The sequence below is a fragment of the Camelus dromedarius genome, chromosome 24, assembly GCF_036321535.1.
Source record: "Camelus dromedarius isolate mCamDro1 chromosome 24, mCamDro1.pat, whole genome shotgun sequence".
NCBI classification, from domain to species: domain Eukaryota; kingdom Metazoa; phylum Chordata; class Mammalia; order Artiodactyla; family Camelidae; genus Camelus; species Camelus dromedarius.
Genome location: NC_087459.1, coordinates 26,593,306 through 26,616,402, shown reverse-complemented (window position 1 = coordinate 26,616,402; position 23,097 = coordinate 26,593,306). Strand labels below are relative to the sequence as shown.

Sequence of the window (23,097 nt, the reverse complement as noted above, 5' to 3'; positions counted from 1 at the left end):
ATGCTCACAAAAAGACTGTAATAACGTGGAACTCTGCTTTTTACATTAAAAGGGAAAACCAGGATACAAAAATTGTAATTATTATCATCTCAACTACATAAACATGCACAGTGTAGAAAAACAGGAGATGAAATAAAGCAAGGTATTACTCATATCTTCTAGAATTTCTTCAAAGAACATGAATTACTGTTATTTTTCTAAATGTCATTTAACATTTTTTTCATTTATACCGGTAATGATTGCACAACATTGTGAACGTACTAAATGCCACTGAATGGTGCACTTTAAAATGGTCGAAATGGTGAATTTTCTGTTAGGTGTATTTCACCACAATTAAAAATATGTATCATTTAAATGATGTACGTGAATGATGCTGGAAGAAACACATCAACCAACCGTCTTAGACAAATGTTTCGAAGCTGCTCAATTAAGATCAGGTTTAAGGCTCAGGCCCATATTACATCGCTTTTAAAGTTGAGATAAGCAAATGCACCACAAAAGGCCAAAGGTGAGAGCTTCTCCTCCTGATTTAATGAAGCCAGATAAGAAATATGGAGATCAAGGTCAAAGTACACTCGGCAAAGCGCTCTACCTGTCTGCTTCGTCCAGGATGATGATCTTGTGCCGCCCTCTGGGAAGGGTGACTTTCTGTTGGGCAAACATTTTGATTTTGTTCCTCACAACATCAATGCCCCTGAAATAATGAGCCACAATGTTATTGCCACCTTCTGAGACCAATTCAGTTACCTCCATGGGGGACTCTTAAACTCTCAGGACACCATTACATGGACCCAATTCTAACTATTTATAAGAATTGACATTTCATTACTTTTATTCCTTCTTGGAGGTCCTAAGAAGAACAACGGAAAAAGTATACTTACTTTTTAAAAATAGAATGAAAACTCATTTTATCTTGCTGTCCTCATATGGGTCCACTGGACCCTTTTATAATCTAAGATAGATTTTTGGGGTCAGTAATCTTATGCTTCCCGTATCTTGAAATGTTTGCTATTTCATCATCCTAGTAATTATTTCATCATTACTTATCAATTATTCCCAACTATGCTAAAAAAAAGATTAAAATAGTAAGAAAAATGAAAGAATGATGGAATTGCTTAGAAGAACAATGCAATATTAGGGGGAAAAAATTACTATTGCCTCATTCTTCAGTTTTTCATTGTGTTGCTTGAGGTACATCATCTTTCTAGAAGATATAAAAGAGGTTCAGATACACCGTCGTAAAGCTTTGACTGACCACAGCTGAAAATTCAAAATTATTCATTTTCCACCCATAACGTCAAAGAGAAAGAATGACAGAGAAAGATGTTCCATAATTGTTAAGAAAGTCAGGAAATGAAGCAGAGAAACAGCAGGACTCTAGACTCTAATGATTATGGTGAAATTGATCACATAAGCAAAATCTCAGACTATGAGTCCTCAGATGCCAAAATCCTCAATTAATTTTCTCAAACTTAAGGACCAAGGAATGAACAACATATTTCTAAGGACAAAAACTAAACATATTTTCATCCAGTTAGTCACTCAACAGGAAGGACTTTGTTCCCCAACGTCTTAGAAGAACTTGAACCACCCCATTTTGCTACAAGAACATGTGACAGCATTCTTTCGTCTCTGATGATGTTTGTACCACGTTTACAGGGGAGTACAGCTTGTAAGAGATCAAAGGCTGAAGGCAGGTGTGTATAATAAAGTGACTAGAAGGAAACAGATGATACAGAAATGAAAAAAAGCCACTGAACTGATCACTCGAATAAATCTAAAACTGAAAAGATTTTGCAATTATGGGCCATTCTCTCTTCAACAAAATTAAGAGCCACTGAACTTTTTAAAAGTAGTGTTTGATGATACAAGGGTTAGAAGAATAAGAGAGAATGATAAGCCAGAACCTATTCGTATTTGCTATCTGGAATCGGTATTTACAAAATGGTTCACCTGCAGGCTTGCTCATGACAGCCGATGAGTAGTGAGCAGCATTCACAGTACACTGCCTGTTCCAGGTACACACAGACCGTCAAAACCAGGAAAATGCTGCAGACTGGAGGAGAGCATCCTCAGGGAATAACCAAAGGTAGGCTGTGCAGACATTTCATTCAACAGGTCCTCATTTCATCATCCTCGACTATCCCTTATCTAAAAAGTAACCCAGCACCCCACCTCCATCAGGATGGTTACTGACAACAGGAAATCACCAGTGTTGGTGAAGATGTGGAGAAAAGGGAACCCTGTGCATTGTTGATGGGACTCTAGAACAATGTAGCCACTGTGGAAAACAGTATGGCAGTTCCTCAAAAAACTAAACAGAATTACCAAATAACCCAGCAATTCCATTTCTGAGTATGTATCTAAAAGAACTGAAAGCCGGGTCTCAGGAACACATCAGCCTTGTTCATAGCAGCATTATTCCAAATTCCTAATAACCAGAAGATGAAAGCAACCCCAGCAGCCATCGACAGATGCATGGATAGGCAAACGTGAGTATATACTACTCAGCCTTGAAAAGGAAGGTCATTCTGCCACATGCTACAACATGGATGAACCTGAAATATGAGTGAAATAAGCCAGTCACAGAAGGACTAATACAGGACGATTCCACACGTATGAGGTTCCTAGAGCAGTCAGTTCTTAGAGACAGAAAGTCACATGGTGGGTGCCAGGGGAGGGGAGTGGGAGCAGTTGTTTAATGGGTGTAGAATTTCAGTTTGGGAAGATGAAAATAGTTCCGGTGAATGTACCGAACACCACTGCGCAACTGTATACTTAAAGATGGTTAAGATGGTAAATTTTATGTGATGTGTATTTCAGCACAATTAAAAATAATTTTTAAAATCTCCATTAAAAAAATAAGCCAAAAAAATTAAACCAGTAAGTCAAGTGCTTCTGATGCCCCATGGACAAGCCAGCAATTCTCACTCTCTCACAAGAAAGACTGAAGGAAAAAACAAAGCCAGCAAGACAAGCTCTAAGTGCAGGGGAGACCTGAAAACAGGCTGTTTCCATGACAACTCAAAATGTAAAACACTTGCCACCCTTCAGTTCTAACTCTCAGGCGTACCTGTCATTTGAGGCATTGAGCTCCAAAACGGCATCCTTGAGTGCTGGGCCCAGCAGGGCTCGTGCCAAACACAGGATGCTTGTAGTTTTGCCGGTTCCTGGGGGGCCCTAGGAACGAGGTCTCCGGTAAGTGCTTCACGCCAACAGAATGAACCTAACTGGAGCACCCGGTCTACTGCTCACACTGCACTCACCCCTGCCTCAAATCCTCTCAACCTGACCCCAACCCACAGCACAACCTACTCCACAGAAAAACCAAGCCGCAGGCCTCCCAACCAACTGGAGGGAAATATTTCCCTTCGCCGTAGGGGAATGGCGAGGGTTCTGGTGATAATGGGCCTCTCTGAGGAGGAAGCTCTGAACCCAAGAAAGCACTTAAGAGGCAGCGAAAATGAGACCTCAAGACGTCCAACACGGCCAGGACCGAATACTCACAGCAATGATGATGTTGGGCACATTCCCTTCTCTTGCAAAGACCTGAAGGAAGAAGTGCTCATTAAACCTGGTTCATCTGCAAACTTGAGGGGTCAAGTCTCCCTAGCCACGGAGACTCGTGTAGTGAATACAGCTACTAACTGCTCCATATGGACACCCCATGGAACGCTCACCTTGACACATCCAAACCTGAATATATCTCTTCCCCCTCAAACCTCAGGTCCCCCCATGCTTCCCCTTCCATGGACTGGCAAAGCCATTAACCCTACCACCCACGCCAGGAACCTGGAGGCCACTGTCATCCTTGACTGGCCTCCTCCCTCACTTGACACAGCCCTCAATTACAAAGGCTTGGTCTCTCTTTCTCGTTTATCTGGAGTCCATTTCCTCCCTTCAGCCCCATGGCCACTTCCTCAGCCCATTACTTCTTGCCTGGATTGCTTTCAACGGGCCCTTAGCTGGTCTCCTTGCCTCTAACCCTGCCCCACTTCAATCCATTCCCCATCCTGTAACCACAACCAATTTTCTAAAATACACATCTCCTGGAACACTTTTACCTGACTGAAATTCCTGGATGGCTCCTCACCACCCTCATCATGAAGCCCAAACCCTTAAACCTGGCTCAGAAGGCCCCACCCAGTCTGGATCCTGCCCTTCACCAGCCCACTCCTCACACGGCCCCATACACATGCTCTGCAGCCTTGTTGTTCGGTGGGCTCCAGGACCAGCAGCACAGGTACCCTGGGGAGGTGGTCAGAAATGCAGGCTCTCTGGCCCTGACCCAGAACTATGGATCGGAATCTGTATTTTGACAGCGTCCCCAAGCTATTTGTAGGCCATTCATGTTGGGAAAGCTCTACTCTGTATTCCAATCAGATGGCATTTTTTCCCCCTAGAATAAGCCAAACTCTCTCACCTCTGGGCCTTTGCACATGCTATTCCTGCTTCTCCTCTCTCTACCCTCTACCTCCCAAGTCTGGCTGACTCCCATTCACTTAGCTTTGGTGTCACTTCTTCCACTTGGGAATTAAGATACCATAAGCAGGTTAACTCTTCCCTGAACTCTCACGTACTCCCAGAGCACCCTGTGCCTCCTCCAGCAGGGTGCTTATCACATGGCCTGCTGATTTAATGCTGCCCCCATTAGGCTGTAAATCCCATGCAGACCTGGGATCAGGTCTATCCTGTTCACCATTATATCATCAATTCCTAACACCGCATCATATCTGGCCCAGAGAAGATACTCAAGTATTTGCAAAATGAACACATCTGTAAAATAAATAAATACCATGACAGCTATTGAAGTCTAAGCCACGATTACTGCAGAGACTGCCTCTGCCATGTTTCCAATAGCTGGGCTTCTAGATCCCGCCTAAAGGCCTCTAGGGCTAGGAGTCCACAGCTTGCCCTACTGCTGAACATTTCTGCTTCTCCCCGGGTCATGTCATCCTGAAGTCTGCTGCCTTGTCACTCAGTACCTTTATTTTTTGATTTATTTACTTTAATGGCGGTACTGTGGATTGAACCCAGGACCTGGTGCGTGCATGTGCTCTACCACTGAGCTATACGCACCCCCCTCACTCAGTCCCTTTAGGCAGGGATTGGCAACTATGGCAAAGGGGAAGATAGGGGGAGAGGGGGACATCCAGCCTGAGGCCTGTTTTTATAAGCCCCTTCACTAAGAATGGTTTTCACATTTTAAAAGGGTTGTTTAAAAAATAAACCAAGAATATTTGACAAAGAATTTATATGGTTTGCAAAGCCTAAAATATCTAATCATCGGCATTTACAGAAAAAGTTTGCCACCCTGCCCTTGAAGAATGCAAAACAAGTCTGAGAAACAAGTCAGCCAGCCCTTCAAACACCTGAAATTATCCACATTCTGGTCATCTCCAAACTGAATGTCTCCCAGTTCTTCTGGATTCATGGCTCGCCCCCACCTCACTACCTTGGCTGTCTTCCTCCAAATGCCTCGAGCTTATCAAAGCCACAACAATGTGATGTAAGATGATGTTTTAAAACCTCACTCACCTCCAGCCTGCTGACGGTATCTTCATTCCCGACAATTTCATTCAGCTTCACTGGTCTATATTTTTCAACCCTGTTTTTAAGAAAATGCATAAAGATGTTGACAAGGCTATTTTCAACCCACCCAAAGGAAAGCACAAAAGGGCCACCCTGGAAGCTTTGTCAGAAGCTGATATATATTCAATAGAAATATACCAAATGGTCACAGGTTTTAAATTTAAAGAGGTACCCAAGTGCCATTTGAAAAGTCAAGTGCATGAGAATTAGGCAGTAAAGGCGTCAAACCCGCCACAGCAGAGACACCTGTTGGTGCTGGAGAAGGGCCAGAGCAGGCCATCTGGAGCACTGTGACACTGCGCAGCAACACGGTCTGCCCGTCACAACAGAGGTCCAGTGCACGCAGCACTGACATTATTTGATCCGACACATATGGATGCAACCGAGCCCCTTTCTCATCCAGTGTCTGCAGACTTGTGCCAGGTGCCCAGCAGGGCTGGCTAGACAGAAACTGCAGGCCTATCCTGTGATCCTATTAGGCTGTGTAGATTGGACAGGTTCATGGCCTATTTAGACCAATACTTCTCTCTTTCAGTTAATAAGCAAGCTATGCTATGAGAGAAATGAGTTTCTTTGGCTCTGAGAATAGAAGTGGAAGTAGATTTGCGATGATCTGACCATCAGGACTTCCTCTGTCCTTTACTATACTCCCTGATTTAGCTTTAGCTTGTACCCCCTACAGGTACTGGTTTTGCTCCAAAAGCAGCTGTATGCAAAGAAGCTTGTTCAACACATACTACAGAAAATAAAGACAGCTCCCCTCCAAGATCAGTGGATGGAGCATGCTTGCTCCTACTCATTTATTCTTCATACTCAGGCCCTTGCAGGTACCTAGCACTGTGTAAGGAGTTAAGAGATCTCAGCAGGAGGAAAGGAGAAGGTACAGAGACGAGCAAGACATTGTTATTGCTCTAAAGGGCTTTCCTACTAGCAGGGAGATAGAGCTTACCAAATCCTACTACAAAGCTAAACTACTTACATTAAACCAAGGGCTGCAGAAGCCCAGAGGAGAGAGGGAATCATTACCTGGGAAATTAAGGAGCAGAAATTTGAGCTGGACTTTGAACAAGGCAAACATACTCCTCCTCCAGGGCCTTCATAGCTGCTCCCCCTGCCTAAAAGCTCTCTCCACATGGGCACGTGGCTTACTTAGGTCTTTACTCAAACATCATCTCATCAGCGGCCTTCCCTAACCACCACAGCATCTCTTACCATCAGATATACTATATATCTGCTTTTTATTTTTTACTGGTCTTTCTCTATCAAATGTAAGCTCCACGACAACTGAGTTTGTTCTGTATACTGAGGTATCCTGAGCATCTAGAGTAGAGTTGTGCATGAAAATTATAATGCAAATCACATTATGTGATTTTAAACTTTCTGGTAGCCACATTTCAAAAGGTAAAAAGAAAAAGTTAATTTTACTAATGTAATTTATAGAACTCAACATGTTAAAAATATAATTTTCAACATGTCATCAATATAAAAATTACTAATGGGATTTTTTTAACTAAGTCCTGGAAATCCGGTATATACTGTACACTTAACAGCCCATCTCAGTCCGGACTAGCATCATTTCTAGCCCTCAATAAATTCATGTGCCTGGTGGCTGGGGGCTGGACAGCGCAGCTACAGATATTCCAATAAGCTACACTGCCGTTCTTTTAGGTATCTGCTCTCGCCAAGAAGAGGGGTGGGCTGAAGAGAGGAATACACAGCGGGCAGGGAGAAAACCATTACCACGCCCAGTGGAGAGTTTTGAGAGGTGCGCACAGGGCGTGGGACCCAAGCAGAGAGCACGCCAACACACCTGTGCCTTCCCAAGTCACCATTTCCTCCCAGCTACCCAAGATGCTGCTAGTTAAAGTGAGCAAGCCACGGGTGCCTTCTGCACACCATCCCGATTCTGAACCTGCGTCTGAAACTCGGCGCCGAGTAACCATGAGAATCTCCGCTGGCACAGCGCCTGGTGCAGAGTGGGTGGTCGTAGGGGGCGGCTATTTTCACAATTAGCTTAGTTCTGACCAAGACCCTGCTTCCAGCGTTCAGACTGGCCACTCCACCCCAGGTGGGCTCAGCGAGACCACATCCCTTGACTTCTTCAAATAATAATCTACTCGACACCACCCCAGGGCCTGCTGCTCTGCTCCGGTGCTCCCCAAATGAGCTCCCGCCCCCGGATTCCCCCGAGACACGGCCCGCCACTCGCCCACCCACATGTCCAGAGCACCCATCATTGATGGCATGGGCCCTCACCACGGCAGCTCGTAGTGGCTGGCGCTGCCGGGAGCCTTGCTGGAGGCTGAGGCAGGGTCCTGGGCCCCGCGCTCTGCGGCTCCACTGCCACTCTCCTGCGCCTCCATATTCCCGCCGCCTCTTCCCGCCCCCCGAGGCCCCGCCCCATAACGCCATCACGCAGGCTCCACCCCTAGTTCCCGAGGGTTGCCGGGCGCGAGCGGAAGCCTTGCGTCCGTCCCTTTCCGCGCCTGCGCAGAGAGCACCGGCCTGGAGGGGGCGCCCGTTGCTAGAGGCTGCAGTTGCTATGGGAGACCTGGCGTCCGACCTGGTGAGTGCCAGGAGGGCTAGACCCGACCGCACCGTCTTCCAAGAAGCCTTGTCTCTCTAAGAAGGGACGTTCGGAGGTTTTCGTCTGTGTGATTTGTCTGGGAGGCCTTCGCCGCGTGGCCCGTCGGGAACCGCTGCGCTCAGGTGGGGCGGCGCTCCCGGCAGGCCTGGCAGGGTAGGATCATCCTGCCTGATGCAGGGAGGAGATGGGGCCTGTGGGCATTCCTCTCAAATGCAGGACCCGGGGGCGGACACGGACGGGGACTAACGTCCTGCAGTCCTGGGCGGCAGAAGGCCGGAGCCGACGTCGGGGACCTGCCAGTGCCCAATTTTTCCGATTGCTCAGAATGTCCCCATGCGTAACACCAGCTCCCATTGGGTGGGCTCCCATTGGGTGCAACCTGGAAATTCTCACAATGCTACCAAATGGAGGAAACTGACCCTCCATGAGATATGACTCAATTTCATTCCAGATAAATAGGTATTGCATATTCACAAGTGTCTTGAGCGTTCTTTTGGGCTGGTTTTCTACTGTTGAACTAATCATTCCTCCCACAGACTAACTGTCATGATAATAACAAATAATAAAAATAATGAATAGTGATTGTATTTACTATACTATGCCCTAGACCCGAGGTGGATACTCATTAACCTAATTTTAAGATGAAGAAATGGGCTTGAGGATGAATAAATAATTTGTCCATTGTCATTTGAGTTGTAAGCGGTGAAGCCAGGATTCATTACCCACCATGTTGCCAAAACAGTTCATATAAAATTCTGTTTTATTGGTCTTACTGTATTGCATCATAACTTAGGGATAAAATCTGCCTTTAATGTCTGAATCAAAGGTTAGGGTTGGGACCACTTTATCTCTCTCCCTGTTGCTTAGCACAAGGCCTGGTGCTCTGTACATGTTCAATTTTAGTATCTTTAATGAACAGTGGGAGTCTTTGTTTCCAGAAAAGCTTGGGTCAGCTATGAGAAACTGGGTTGCTTTTATCAGAGAACTGATTAAAGCCCCATGGCTGTTTTCCCTTCTATCATCAGTTAAAATCTGTATATATTTGTGCCCAGAACCTTAAAGAATGCAGGCATCTGCCCATAAAAAAAAAAAATCTGTGTATATTACAGAGAGAAGACCTTGTCTTCTAGGCAATTGATTAGTCACTCAAATAAATATGGGCTCCAGAATCCATATTGCAGGTAATTGTTTTCTCTTTTTATCCTTATCTTTCAGTTTTCTTTCCCCCAAGAAACCCTGCCCATAATGGAAATTTATTGGGGAAGACAATATTGCTGTTCTGTTCGTCTTTCACGTGTAAATTCTGTGTTTCTTCTTCCCAGCCTGAAGGTTTATTTCATTTGAACTGGTGTGTGCCAATTGCTTATTCCAGGTAGGCAGCCAGGCTTCCAAGTTTGAGGCAGTGGGCACAATTTGCAGTTGTCTTCTAGGTGATGCGATGAAAACATGTACTTCCTCATTCTTTTCAAGTTATTGCCAGCTGGGCAGGAGCCTCAAATGAATCAGATTTCGAAGCAGTTTGTTTTATTCACGGTAATTATTCAAGTCTCCAGGTTCGAATCTAACTCAGTGTTTTTCTTCTCCCCTTTTATATTGATTTGTGGGGAAAGAGTGCTTGAAGTTGGCTGTATCTCTTCCATGCCCTTTTAAACTAATGCAGCTATCCTGTATATTTTTAGAATCACCATTCACAGGTCCTTCATTTCTCTGGAGGAGAAAATACAAATTTTCTTGGAGTATAAACTTTTCTTGAAATCTCTCTTTGTGGTTTTCCCTTGGGATTGTTCCTGTGCGGTAATATTCATATTTTCCTTATAGTCAGCTATCACATACACACACAGATGTCCCACCACACACACAGTTTAGAAACTAAACATTTTCCATAAATGCAGAAAATAGTGTGTAATTCCTTCCCTCTTCTGGTTCTCCGAAAACCCCACTCTACAAGAGGCCTGTTGGTGCTCCCAGGAGCCCACTTTTCACTGTGTGCTTGAAATGCCAGGAGAATCAGAAGGAGGTGACCTTTGGGGCAGAATTGCACCATCAGGACATTTTTCTTTTCTCTAGACTGAGCTTTCTGTGATTTGTTGGACTTGGGCCCAGACAAAGCTTGGAGCTTAAAAGCTCCAGCCACTCCCCTAGGGCCACATAGCTGCCACATTGGGGTCCAGAGAGTGCTGGGGGAGACCACAGGTGCTTGTGAAAGTGCTCGGGGGTCCAAGTGAATCCCCCACTTCTCTCCTAACAAATCTGTGAAATCCTAGGAAAATTAAATTACATCTAGGCTAAGCTCCCAGACTCTTTTATCACAAGAGGGCACTTACGCATAGAAAAGAGGGAAGATGTGGAAAAGAGAGAAAACTGAAAACAAAATCCTTTACCTAAAGCCAGAGGCTTCCAGTCAGATTTACCCAATGGGACAGGCAGCAAATGTCGGTTGACATGACATCTTGACTTTGACTATTAAAGTATAGCCGGCTTCCCATGTGACATTGCAGGGCAGGGCGTTGGAAATCTGGTGGCACTCAAGACCAGGACTGCCAGATACTCCTGCTTTCTACCCACTCACAGCCTCCACTAGCCCAGAGTGTTGAGCCTTCTTTACATTGAAGTATTAAAAATTCATTTGTTGTTTCCCAGTGGATTTCTTTATGAATTTTAGCTGTTTTTTTTAAATGGTGATACTATCACTGAGATAATTGTTTACTCTCAGACACTATAGCCTTCCATCACCAGTGGAGTTTTTCTAACATTCTCATTAGCATTTTCAATATGAAAAGGCTCATTATGTAATGAAAAAGCATATATCCTAAACATATCTACAGTATAAGGATCTTCATTTGGGTAACAATTGTCCTTGGGAATCGCTCTGATTAGATTTGTGAGATTTGGAAGCTGGTGGAAACCATTTAGCCTGACTCTTAGCTTCTGTCTAATGATATTGATTGAGAGCCTACAGCCACGGTTGCAGGCAGTGGATGCGTGAACAGGGCAAGCGTCCACCCCTAAGGAGCTTACACTGTAGGGGAGTTAAGAGACAGCAAGCCGCTGCCAATCGGTTTACTTAATTATAACTATGATGGGTTAGAAAATGCGCTGATTCTTTGTTAGGATATCAGCCATAGGGTACCACCCCACCCGGGAGGTCAGGAAGGGCTTTGCTGGGCAGGGGGCGTTTGACCTGAGATCTGAACCCTGAATCTGAGATCTGAACCATCTGTTGCCTTTGCCTGGAAGGCACCTCGTAACACCTTCCTTCTCTCCCATTGCTGTCTTTCCTATCACCCTGTTTATGTCTTTATTGTACTTACCCACAATTACCTGGATATGTTGGCTTGTTTATTGTTTGTTTCCCACCCTCTAAAATGACAGCTCTTTAAGAGCAGGAACTGTTGGTCCTGGTCACCTTTGTCTCCCACTTCCTGCAGTGCCGGCCCAGGGTAGGTGCTCCATTTGTCCTGAGGGGATGAGTGATTGACACAAGAGCAGCTGATCGATCTGGGATGATCTGGGATGAGTGGGCATCGGGCTGGGGAGAAATGAGGCCTGCGGGGGCCAGACTGCACAGCACTAGAGCAGTGAGCCCCCGGAGGAGGTCGGGTAAAAGCCACACGACCCAGTTTATGTTTAGCTCATTCTGGTTGCCACGTGGCAGGTGATCTGGAGGGAGGCAAGGGTGCATGTGGAGGAAATGCGTGCAGTAATGTGTGTTTTTTGTTTTTGTGATCTCTTCGCTAAATTTTAAATTGTAAAATATTTCAAATATACTGAAAATGATATCAATGTTCATGTACTCCCCACCAAGACAGGTATGAAATTTTTGTCTCCTTTTTTTAAAAAAAAAGAAATAAAGTCTCATAGATACTGCAAAGCTCTCTACCCTGTTCTCTTCTCTTGCCTTTTCCACCCCTCTTTTACAGAGGAGGAAACTGAGGCACAGAGGGAGAGGTCATGCTCTGTCCCCCGAGGTCTCTTGGTGAGGAGTGGGTAGAGTCTGGAGCTAGACTGGGTGGTCTGAGCCCAGGACCTCAATGTTTGATGTGCTTTTGTACTTGGATGAGACATGAATCCTCTATTAACATGATGTACTGTTGTTTGGTGGGCTTTCTCATTTTCCATAAATTGAATCATTCTGAGTATAACTTTGCAATTTTTTTTTCACTTAGCATTATGTTTTTGAGATTTATCTATATAGGTCTGTCTCCTCTTCTAGGATGTAAACTCTGTGAGAGTGGAATTGTTTCCTCTTTGTTCACTGCCTGGCACAGAGTAGGTGCTCACTAAAACTTACTGCATGAATTAATTTCTTTTCTGCGTTAGAGTATTCCATTGTGTTTCTGAAACAGTTTCTCTAGGGTAGATACCTGGAAATGAGCTGCTGAGTCATAGGTAGGGGCATCTTCAATTTAATAAGGGTCATTAGAATGACTTTCTGGAGGTCTCCAGATAAATCCTCACAGAATATTCAGGGTCAAAGTAGAGTAAAAACCCAAGCCCTGCAGGGCCCCATATGTCTTATGTCCATGCAGCCATCTCTCTGATCTCCCTTTCTACCAATTCCCCATATACTCTATTCCAGATACATGGGCCTCCTTCCTCTAGATGAAAAGGGCGAAGCACATGCACCTCGGGACCTTTGCACTTGCAGTTCCCTCAGTCGTCCACATGGCTTGCTTCCTTGCCTCATTCTGGTCTCTGCTCTAGACATCATCAACACACTGAGGCTTCCCAGCTTCCCTCCTCCCACCAATTCCTTTCCTCCCTACCCTGCTTTCTTTTTTCTCTATAATACAGCTCTTGCTGATAAATATGTATTGTGTATATATTGTGTGTGCAGCCCCATTAGAATGTTTTATGACAGCAAAAATTTTCTCTGTCTGTCACTGCTGTTGCCGGTGCCTTGAACAGGGCTTGGCAGATATTGACAAATAGATTTTGAATGAATGAATAATCCCAGGGAGTTTCAGAAGTACGGACATGATGAAGTACATGAAAATTTTACATTCCTATTTTTCTGTAGCACTGGTACATAATTGTTACATATTTGATATTTTAAGGATTTGAAATACTCAAGATAATTTGGCATACTAGTGTCTAACAGGGGAACTTTATGACTCTAATTTAAAAGGTAAAATTGATTTAAGTTAAACTTGTGATTTTAAGTTGAAATCTTACTAAATTTATAAATAGTATTAGGATATTTAAGAGAACTCGAGACTCAACATATTGCAAGTTTAACTTACTAGATTTATAAGCTATATTTAAGTACTTGGAAGATTTGTCAGATAACTGAGATACTTAAAAAGGGACTCAAATACATTAAATTTATAAATGTAGTTTAAAATGTTTAAAAGAATTTAAATATATTTCATGTAAAAAGACCTTTAAAAGTTATTATCAAAGTTATCTCCAGTTATAAAAAGGAAAATAAGATTTGTAAAGTGAACTTGAAAGCCTAAAGAAGAATGAGGTTTTTCAGATTTGTCAATTTCACAAGTAAAAAAAAAACTTAAGCAACTTTTCAGATAAACTTTTCAATGCACGAAAGTTGTCTCAGGGCCCATCAGAAAACCCACATTTCCCCTGGGGGTTGTCACTGTGTCCCGGAGCATTGTACCAGCGTTCACTCCTACCGGCAGTACCAGGAGGTTATTTTTGTAACTGCTATTCAATGCTCAACAACTATTATTACTACAGATGAGAAAACCGAGGGCCAATTAGATTCAGTCAGCCTCTCTGAGGACATCGTGGCCTCTCCAGGAGTTTCCTGGGGGCATTGATGGCCTGCAGTTAAGTCCCTATGTTCACAGAGGAGGCCACAGAGAAGGCACACCAGCCACCTGGAAGGCCCTCCATCCCCTCCTGTCTCTGCCTCTCCCAGAGTCTCTCCCTGAACCTGGTGTCTCTTGAGTGTGACCTGCTCCTGTCATTCCAGTTAACCATGTCACAGGGTGACCTCCAGCCAGCTCTCTCCTCTGGCATTTCAGAGAAGGCAGCCCATTAGACTAGGACAGCTCTAGCTATGGGGCCTGGACGTGACCATGTGACTCACATAGTCAGTCCATAAAGGACTAGCCCTGTGTGAGCACTGAGCTGGGAGCCCTGTTCTGACCATAGTGGAAAATGCAGATGAGTTCGATGAGAAGTTTGTGGTCTGAAGGTCCTGGCAGGTGTCCTAGTGACATCTGGAGAGCACAGGGACGAACTTGTCACTGGTAGCGGGAGTGGCCCAGGCCCGACAGGGGGATGACCTGCGAGCTAGGCCTTAAAAAGAAGCACAGCTCAAGCTTAAACCCAACACTCCTGAGCAAACGTGTCCAGAGAGGACACTGGATTTTTAAATGTCTACACCCCTCAGCAGAAGAGCTTGGGTCCTGTCCCCCCAGACATACATTTTGAGGGGTGGGGGAAAATGCCTGCATATGACCCTAAGATGCACCTTTTAAGAGGCCTTCATTTTTCCTCACAAGGTGGTGTTTTAGAGTGGGTGGGCTGGTGATTTCAGAGCCTGCCCTGCTTTAAGCAAATCTCATCCTTTAATGACCCTCCCAGAGAACCAGCAAGTCTGCAAAAGTGCGGTTCCCGTTCAGTGCCCTCTGTGTGCAGAGTTTTTCGTTTTAACTATTTTGTTTAATTTTAACAATTGGGAAACTTTGAAAACTTCTTTACACACTTTCTTGCCTTCTTAAAATCGTGTGAAATGCCTCCTGATGCTAACTTAGGGCTTCCCTATAGGGGCTGCGTTACTTGTGTGCTGTGCTCAGGGCTGGGGGATGACCCCAGGGCTGTGGGGTCGTTAAGCTGCTTGGGTTTTTTACTTCTGATTTTGTTCTGTTTGTTTATTCATCCAAGCTCTCCTTTCTTCCTCTTCTCAGTCAGCATGTCTGCCCAGGCCTCCCTGCGGCTACCTCTCAGTCCATTAGTGGACAGGGGACCAAAGCATGAAGTTCAACCCAGTTATGTCCAGTGATCCCTCCACCAATAATGTTAAAATTCCTACATTTTAACGTGATGCACATGAGAGATGAGAATGTTTTTGTTTGTCTGCCCATCTGGTGTGTAAACTTATGTACACATACATGTTACATGTAGCCTACATATTATATGTAAACTATAACATGTGTATATAATTGCTGTTTTAATTTTTTTCATTTTCTTGATAAGCTCATTTAAAGGTGTGTTGACCTTTTACATTTCGTCTTCTGTGACTTGTCTGTCCATTTCTCTGTTCTGTGCAAATCATAAAGCCCTTTTGGAGAGCAACTTGTCAGTTTCTAGCAATGTTTTAGAACTATACATTCTTTGCTTCTAGAAACTTGTCTTAAGGAAATGCTCACACATGTGTGCAAAGACACATATACTAGAATAATCATTGCTGTGGTTTAGAACAGGGGAGAACAGGAAATGATAGAAATGTCCGTCTGTAGGGGAATGGGTAGGAAAATTATGGTGTATTCATGTTATGCGGTCGCTATAAAATGAAGGCCATTTGTGTATGCTGAAAGGGAGAGATCTCCATGCCAAAAAAAAAAAGTCACAAGAAATACATAATCTAATGTATTTTAAAAGAAACTGTATCTCTACCTGGAACAACGAATGTTATCTGGGTTTCTCTCTGGGGAGGACATCGGTGCAGAGTGGGTGCTGGTAAAGTGGAGAAGGAAATCTTTCTCTCGTGGACTTCTGTTAGTTTTAATCTTCTACAACAAGAGTTACTTGTGTCCTAAAGCTCTTATTTCAAGTGAAAATTCACCTGTCTAAAGTCTTGCCAATTTAGGTGGGGTCCAGGGACCAGCAGCAACAGCACTGGGCGGGAGCAGGTTAGAGGTACAGGGTCTCAGGAATCCCTCCACCAATACTGTTAAAATTACTGCATTTTAACCTTACGAGGGTGAGAGACAAGAGAGCATGTTTTTGCTCAAGCATGGCTGCAGAGAACCTGGAGAGTTTTACACCAATGTACAGGCCCAGACCCATCCGAGGGGTCCTGATGCAGGAGGTCTGGAGGCCTGGGCAGGCAGCAGGCCTGACCCTCTGCTAAGGCTTGGATAAGTGCAGGGACAGCAGAGTGAGGCGGGTTGTGGGGCCTCAGCCAGCAGGCTCTTCAGGCTGATCTGCGGTGTGGGGGAGGGGGGAGTTGATTTTTCGTTTGGTTTTTTTTTTTTGCTTCTCATTGCACACTGTGGCTTGGGATATTTGAACTGCCAGATCAGGAAGCCCACTTTAAGCTAAGAAGTCCCATACTGAAAAAAACTGTGTGTCCCTGTAGGATCAGTCAGGGGTTGATTAACTGCATTTTAAAAACCTCACCTAAGCAGTTTGACATTTCTTTCAACAGCAGTCTCCCCAGGACCCAGGACGTTATTTCTCAATGCAAGGTCATGCCCACCATTTCAATACCACCTCCACTGCGAATGTTCACCTGGGTGCAATCTTGCTGGCTGATGCTCCAATTTTGGGGGTGTATTTTATGTTTCCCCTAATCCCAGAAATAGCCAAGCGTGGGTCTCATCTGAAGAAGGCATCATGAACATTTTAAACAGAGCTTAGTCCCAGCATGCCCACTCATGCACACACACACACACACACCGCATTCTTTGTGAGGCCCCAAGGGTGTGGATTCCAAGAGGGATGTGTCTCATCAGATGGAAATGTTTTTCTCATACCTGAGGCCATTGGGTGCAGAGTGAAACTTTGAAAGCTCTTTATACCCTAGGAGATTCCACCAAGATTGAAATTTATTATGCTCCAGGAAGTGTCCTAGGTGCAGGGATGCGCTGCGCAGGCTGTGGGGTGAGGGGGTGAGGAGACTAACAAGAAACGAAAGAGTGGGGTCTGATGCCCATGAAGCAGATGTGCAGGAGTGAAGGGTTCCATCTGAGGGGTGGTAGCAAGTCAGAGATGGCCACCGACACAGTGGTAGTTGATCCACATCTTCATCCATCCATCCATCCATCCATTCATTTATTCAGCAAGTATTTATTTAGCAAACAGGACCAAAGAGTCTGGGCCCTACAGGAGTGTGGGATATGGATGAGTAAGGCTTTCGGCTCAGCATTCCAAGTACTAAAATAAGGGAAATCCCAGGTGGTGGGAGGTGGGGGGGCGGGCTCTGAACTCAGATTTGGATGGGGAGCACCAGGGACGGTTCCTTGGAGGAAGTGACACCCAGGCCAGGCCTTGATAGCTGAGCAGAAGTTATTCTCCTGGGGGACCCCAGGAGATGGGGCGGCCCTGGGTTCCAGGAAGGAGTGTAGTCCATACAAACGTCTGGAGGGGGTCTTAGAGACCAGTGGAAGCTCACAGAGGTGCGTCCACAGCAACAGGGTAAGCAAAAGGACAGCATCATGAGAAGGTACAGTTTGGGGAACTCCATATAGCTGAGACAAAGGATACCCTGGTGCAAAATGGGCCCTGAGGGGCTGGAGAGGAGGCCAGGCACTTCCGCTAGTGCCAGAAAGCCAATTCTAAGTCTCAGACTGAGGAAGAAGGGTTGAAAGGACCCAATGACTAGGGGAACGGGATGTATCTGAAGGTGAAGAAGCATCCGGACTCACTTGGAGGGCACTGGAATCCCAAACCCGGTCTCCAATCAGGGGATACAGCTTGCACATGCCCCTACTCGCAACCTATAGAGGAGACGGAGGTGGGCGGGTCCCAAGTAAGCATTGTCCTGGAGGTCTCCACTTTGGACAGTCTCCACTCAAATACCACCTCTCCCCCACCACCCGCAAATATTTACATCCTGTTTATGCCGAGGCCTCCCAGGGCCTCAGTTTTCATGAATAAAATATGAGTTTCCAGGCCGAGCCAAGAAGGGGGAAAAAAAAAACCCACCAGCTGGTAGGGACCAGAGGCAGTTTAATGTTTCGGTTGCTGTCGCCTCCCGCGTGGTATTTAGAGGAAATTTGAATTGGCCAGTCAAGGTGACCCGGGCCCGGAGATTTGGCTTTTTCTCTATTATCAGAGGTTTTCTGGAACTAACCTAATTTCAGCACACATACCCCGAGCTTTATTCATAGTTCTGTTCCCTGAGAAACTCAAGACTTCACCTCCTTTATCCTTCAGAAATGGTATAGTAAAGTCAGCATCTCATGGCCAGAAGGGGATGTTTAGAGATAATCCAGCCCAATGTCTTCATTTAAAAGATGAAGTACCAGGCTCAGAGGGCAAGGGGCCCAGGGCCATTCAGCTAGCCATCAGTGATAATCTGTCACAGTTCCCTGTCACCTGGTCCAATGTTCTTTCCAATGCATCACACGTCCTGGAAGTACGCAATTTTGAATTTTAAAATTAATACTGTATTTTATAGAACAGTTTTAGATTTACAGAAAATTAAGCAGATAGTACAGAGAATTTCCCTATATCCTTACTCCCAGCACACAACTTCCCCTATTATTAACATCTTGCACTAATGTGGTGCATTAATTATAATGAGTGAACCAACATTGATAACATTGTTATTAACTAAAGCCCATAGTTTACACTAAGGTTCATTCTTCATGTTCGTTTTATGGATTTTGACAAAGGCATAAGGTCATATATCCACAATTACAGCATCAAACTGAACAGTTTCTGGGGCCAGGGGTGTATAGCTCAGTGGTAGAGTACATGCTTAGCTTAAAAACAAACATACAAACAAACAAACAAACAACCTAATTCCCTTCCCCCCAAAGTGTGAACAGTTCAGCGCCTAAAAATCACCTGTGCTCCACCTATTCAATCTCCTCCCTTTCCCTCCCTCCCAGTCCCAGGCAACCACTAATCTTCTTGTTTTCACCCTGGTTTTTCCAGAGTATCATATGGTTGGAATTATACAGTACGTAGCCTTTTTAGATTGGTTACTTTTGTCTGGCAGTATGAAGTACATATATATTTTTTAAATACCCACAGAAACTTCCTCATGAGTCTTGGAGACCTTATAGGTTGGTTGAATATTTCATTCTTTGTTTACATTCTTTGCTCCTTCCAAAGATGTGGAAAGTCCTGGGAAATGGCACAAAGCTCTCCCTTAATTATAGAGATGGATTCAGGTGGGTGTCTGGACTTGCTGCTTTGAGCCTCAGAGATTTTTCTGCCTCACCATTCTGATGTTGCCAAAAGATCAGCCACATCCCTGAAGAACCGAACTGAAACTCAGAGACATGGTCTTAGAGCATAGAAGAAAAGAGACAGCTTTATTACATTGCCAGGCAAAAGGGACTCACACTAGTGCCTTCCCAACTTGAACCCATCTTGGGGACGGGGCAGGGTGATTATACAGCCACAGCTTAAACAATAAAGCAGAATCATTTTCTTCTTGAAAGACTCAAGAGTGGCCTCATGGTGTCTCCAGGTGACCAATTCTATAGAGGCTAGTGGTTGTCACTCTTTAAATCTCTTTATCTTGTAAGTGCCCAAGGTGTGGTCTTCTCGGTAATTCAGGCTATTTTGTAAGGTTACAGTCCTGTGACCTTCTCCCTGGAGAAGGACTCAGAAACCAAATATGATTATTGCTTTCAATTACTGGAATAAAGCAGAGACTGGATAAAGATAGCTTCATTTTAACAACGGGCGTGGAGCTGTGAACAGCAACCAGTCAGTCAGGTTAGTTGGCCAGTTTAAGGGCAAGCATAAAAATAAGCAATCTGTTAGCCTAAGTGAGGTCTTTTTATTAATGCTCCTTCACTGATGCCTTCTCTTTAAAAAAATTTCTACACCAGCCTTTCTCGTCATGAATTTTGCGTCTAGCTTGGTTTTGTTCTCAGTTCCGACTTCTCTCTAAAACCTCAGTTGGGACTGGGCTGGGGAGAAGCTTCGTTTCTTTGGACATGGAGTGTTTTTCCTACACCAGGCTCTGAGCTAGAAGCCACTTCCTGCAGCATTTTATTTAATCTCTACAAGTCTGTAGCGAAGAAATCCTTCTCCTTTTCTCCTTTTTATATGAGGAGAGACCTGAACAAGGCCCTGGTGGGTTAGCCAAAGTCAGGCAGCCAGCAATTGCCTAAAGGGGGATTTGAACCCCAGGCCACAGGACCAGACCAGGGCTTCAAGCCTTCACCGCTTCCTTAGGCGGGCCTTAATTTTAACTTGGATCCAAATAAAAAGTCTCCCAAATTTCCCCCATTTTCGGATTGGGGTGACAATGTTAGTAACCTGAGGAAATACTTCTTGTGAGAAAGAAAGTTCTGGTTTAGAACTGTTGATGGAAAACAAAACAGGAAGTCAAGCATTCCTGGCTTAAACGGACCATCTGGGAATCTCCCCGAATGAGTCCCGGGCTCAGAGGAGAAAGGAAAGGGGCTGAAGATTGCAAACAGCCCTGGGCCGGATCTACCCTCCCAGAGGGGTGGACGTCGGGGAGAGGGTGGGTGACATCTGGACTGAAGCAACATCTGGACTGAAGCAGCGGGCGGGGAGGGAAGGAAAGGCAGGGGCCCGGGACACCCCCAGCCGGGGTGGGGGGAATGGGGGACGGACGTCAGGGCTGGCGGTGGGGGAATGAGTCAACCTTGGGGGCGTTTGCAGAGCCTGCCTGGACCCTTGCAACGCACTGGAGTCATTCTCTCCCGGGGAGCCCTGCCCTGTGGTTTCTGGGCCTCTGGTACAAGCCCCTGGCACTCCCCACTCCGTGAGGCCATACAGAGTACTTACAGCCTCCCGGTGGTGCCAGGCGCTGTGTGAAGAGCCCTGGAGAAAATGCTCTCCCAGAGAGGGAAACTGAGGCACGGAGCAGTGAAGGTTGTCCTCCAAGGTCACACAGTCAGTGGCAGCCAGGACCGGGTTTCTAAGGGAGGCTGCTGCTCCCTGGAGGTGATACTGTCCCCACCCTGCAGCCTCTGTCTAGACACCCAGACCCCCTCTATGTCTGCTTCCCCAGGAAGTACCTGGACCTGGCTCCGAGGTGTCATCTGACCTCCCACCTGAGGCAAAATGAAGAAGCAGGGATGAGGGGCTCCAAATGTTTGTGGCCTCAGTCTGGTTGGATGGTAGGAAGGAACAGAAAGGAATATTACAGAGAACTGGCTGCATCCATGGGAGGGAGCTTCCTGGGGAAACAGGATTCAGGGATTCTTTCCCAGTTTCAGTCTCTTTGGTTTGGGGCCTCCAGGCTGAAAAGCTGGGAGGGTCCACGGGGCGGTGCCCTCTCCACCCCCACCACCTCCAGCAGTGCCACTCTCCAGCGCCAGCCACTTGCCACTCAGAGGCTGAGCCATCCAGCTGGGAGACAAATGCCAGTATTTAAATTTTAACGGACAGCCTGGACATGACCCAGGTGTTAGGAAAGTCCAGGTAGGGCTGGCAAGGCCCCTCACCTGCCTCCTAGGGGCGCTGCTGCTGCTGGCAGGGCCAAGGAGGTGAGAAGCCCAGGCCCCAAGGGCACCTGGCACAGAGCCAGGGGGCCGGAGGTCAGACACCTACGGGGACTGGTCCCTGGATTCAGGTCCCAGGCTGAGCTGATCACTACCCCTCAAAAGGCCGGGACCGGTTTCACCTCCAACATGCAGCCATTTAGGTCTGAGGAGCCCATTTCAGGGAGAGGCTTCCTTTACCATGCCCTCCCTCCCAGTTCCAGGCAACTCTCCATCATCTGGAGGCCCTGCCGTGGGTTTCTTGCATCTCAAGATCCCCAGAAGACAGTTCTTAATCCCCTATTTCATAAAACAAGGACATTGGATTGAAATGTTCTAGGGTCCCACAATATTCTGAAGTACTGTGATTTTATGTCATTTATACATTTGTTATTTCAAGCAAGTACTAAGCTTTACTAAGTTACTTTCCCTGAAAACATGGATTTAAAAAAAATCTAAAATTTAAAAGCATAACCGGAGCTTACTTACCAATATTCTTTCTAAAAAATATTTTATTTATATTTTATTTATTTACTTTTGTTTGGTTTTTTGTTGTTGTTTTGGGAGAGGTAATTCGGTTTATTTATTTACTTATTTATTTTGATGGAGGTACTGGGGATTGAACCCAGGACCTTGTGTGTATTAAGCACGTGCTCTCCCACTGAGTTATACCCTCCCTCCACCAATATTCTGAAATTACTTTGCAAAACAAAGAATTATTTTGTAAAGTGAATGAACTCAGTTGTATCTGGACATCTATCCTGGAGCCAGGCCTGGCATGCAGCTGGCCAGGTTGCGAATGTATTGCTGATCTGGACTTCTTTATTCTTTATCTTTCTGGGTTTCGTTCTTGATGCAGTAAAGATTTAATTATTTAAACACTGAGATTTACATGTTTATTTTGTTAACCATTAAAAAACGTGTAATGTTAACCTCTATGGCAATTAGGTCTTTGATTTATGGTCCTTTGCCCAAGAAATTTTCTTCAAGAATTGGCCCTGGAAAGGGTGGACATTCTGTGTTGGAATCCACACGTGGCTTCTTCTGAACAAAGAGCCATGTTGCTAAAAAGTAACTTGAAAAGCTCTGATTTAAACAAGCCCCCCAGAGACTTAAACAGTGAAGAAGATGATAAATTTGATTACATTCATATTGAAAACCTCTGCCCATTCACAGACCTGATGGAGTTAAATGACAAGCCACAAACTTGGAGAGGTCTTGGAAGTTCTCCCAGTTGGTAAAGGAATAGTGTCCAGGATATGTAAGTAATCCTACAAATCATTGCGAAAAAAGACAAACCACTCAGTAGAAAATGGACAAATGGCATGGATAACTGTTTCACAGAAGAGGAGACTCATATGAACCATGAACTTCTGAGAGATGCCTAATCTCACTTGTAACTAGGTTTTGTTTGTTTTTATTTTTGTTTTTTGTTTTTTGTTTTTTTTTTTTACAGCAACCAGACCAGCAAAAATGAAAAGGCCTGACAATACAAAGTGTCACTGTGGATACCGAACAAAAGGAACTTACATTCTGCTGTGAGAATGTAAATTGGTACAACCACTTGGGAAAGCAGTCCAACATCAT

General features: G+C 45.1%; 1 protein-coding gene and 1 long non-coding RNA gene across 2 annotated transcripts in view; one reads left to right on the top strand and one right to left on the bottom strand.

Moving 5' to 3' along the window:
* The window catches only part of RFC2 (replication factor C subunit 2), a 17,042-nt gene extending 9,056 nt beyond the window's left edge, over positions 1–7,986 (bottom strand). Inside the window, exons 1-5 of the mRNA XM_064478612.1 lie at positions 7,849–7,986; positions 5,539–5,608; positions 3,508–3,549; positions 3,074–3,180; positions 593–694 (exon numbers count right to left, since the gene is read on the bottom strand). Coding sequence (XP_064334682.1) covers positions 593–694; positions 3,074–3,180; positions 3,508–3,549; positions 5,539–5,608; positions 7,849–7,955 — 428 coding nt within the window. The 5' untranslated portion in view covers positions 7,956–7,986. The remainder of the gene's footprint in view (positions 1–592; positions 695–3,073; positions 3,181–3,507; positions 3,550–5,538; positions 5,609–7,848) is intronic.
* LOC135319233 (uncharacterized) lies at positions 7,976–23,097 on the top strand. Its single transcript, XR_010377705.1, has 2 exons — positions 7,976–8,158; positions 22,967–23,097. It is a non-coding gene; the product is annotated as an uncharacterized LOC135319233 (long non-coding RNA).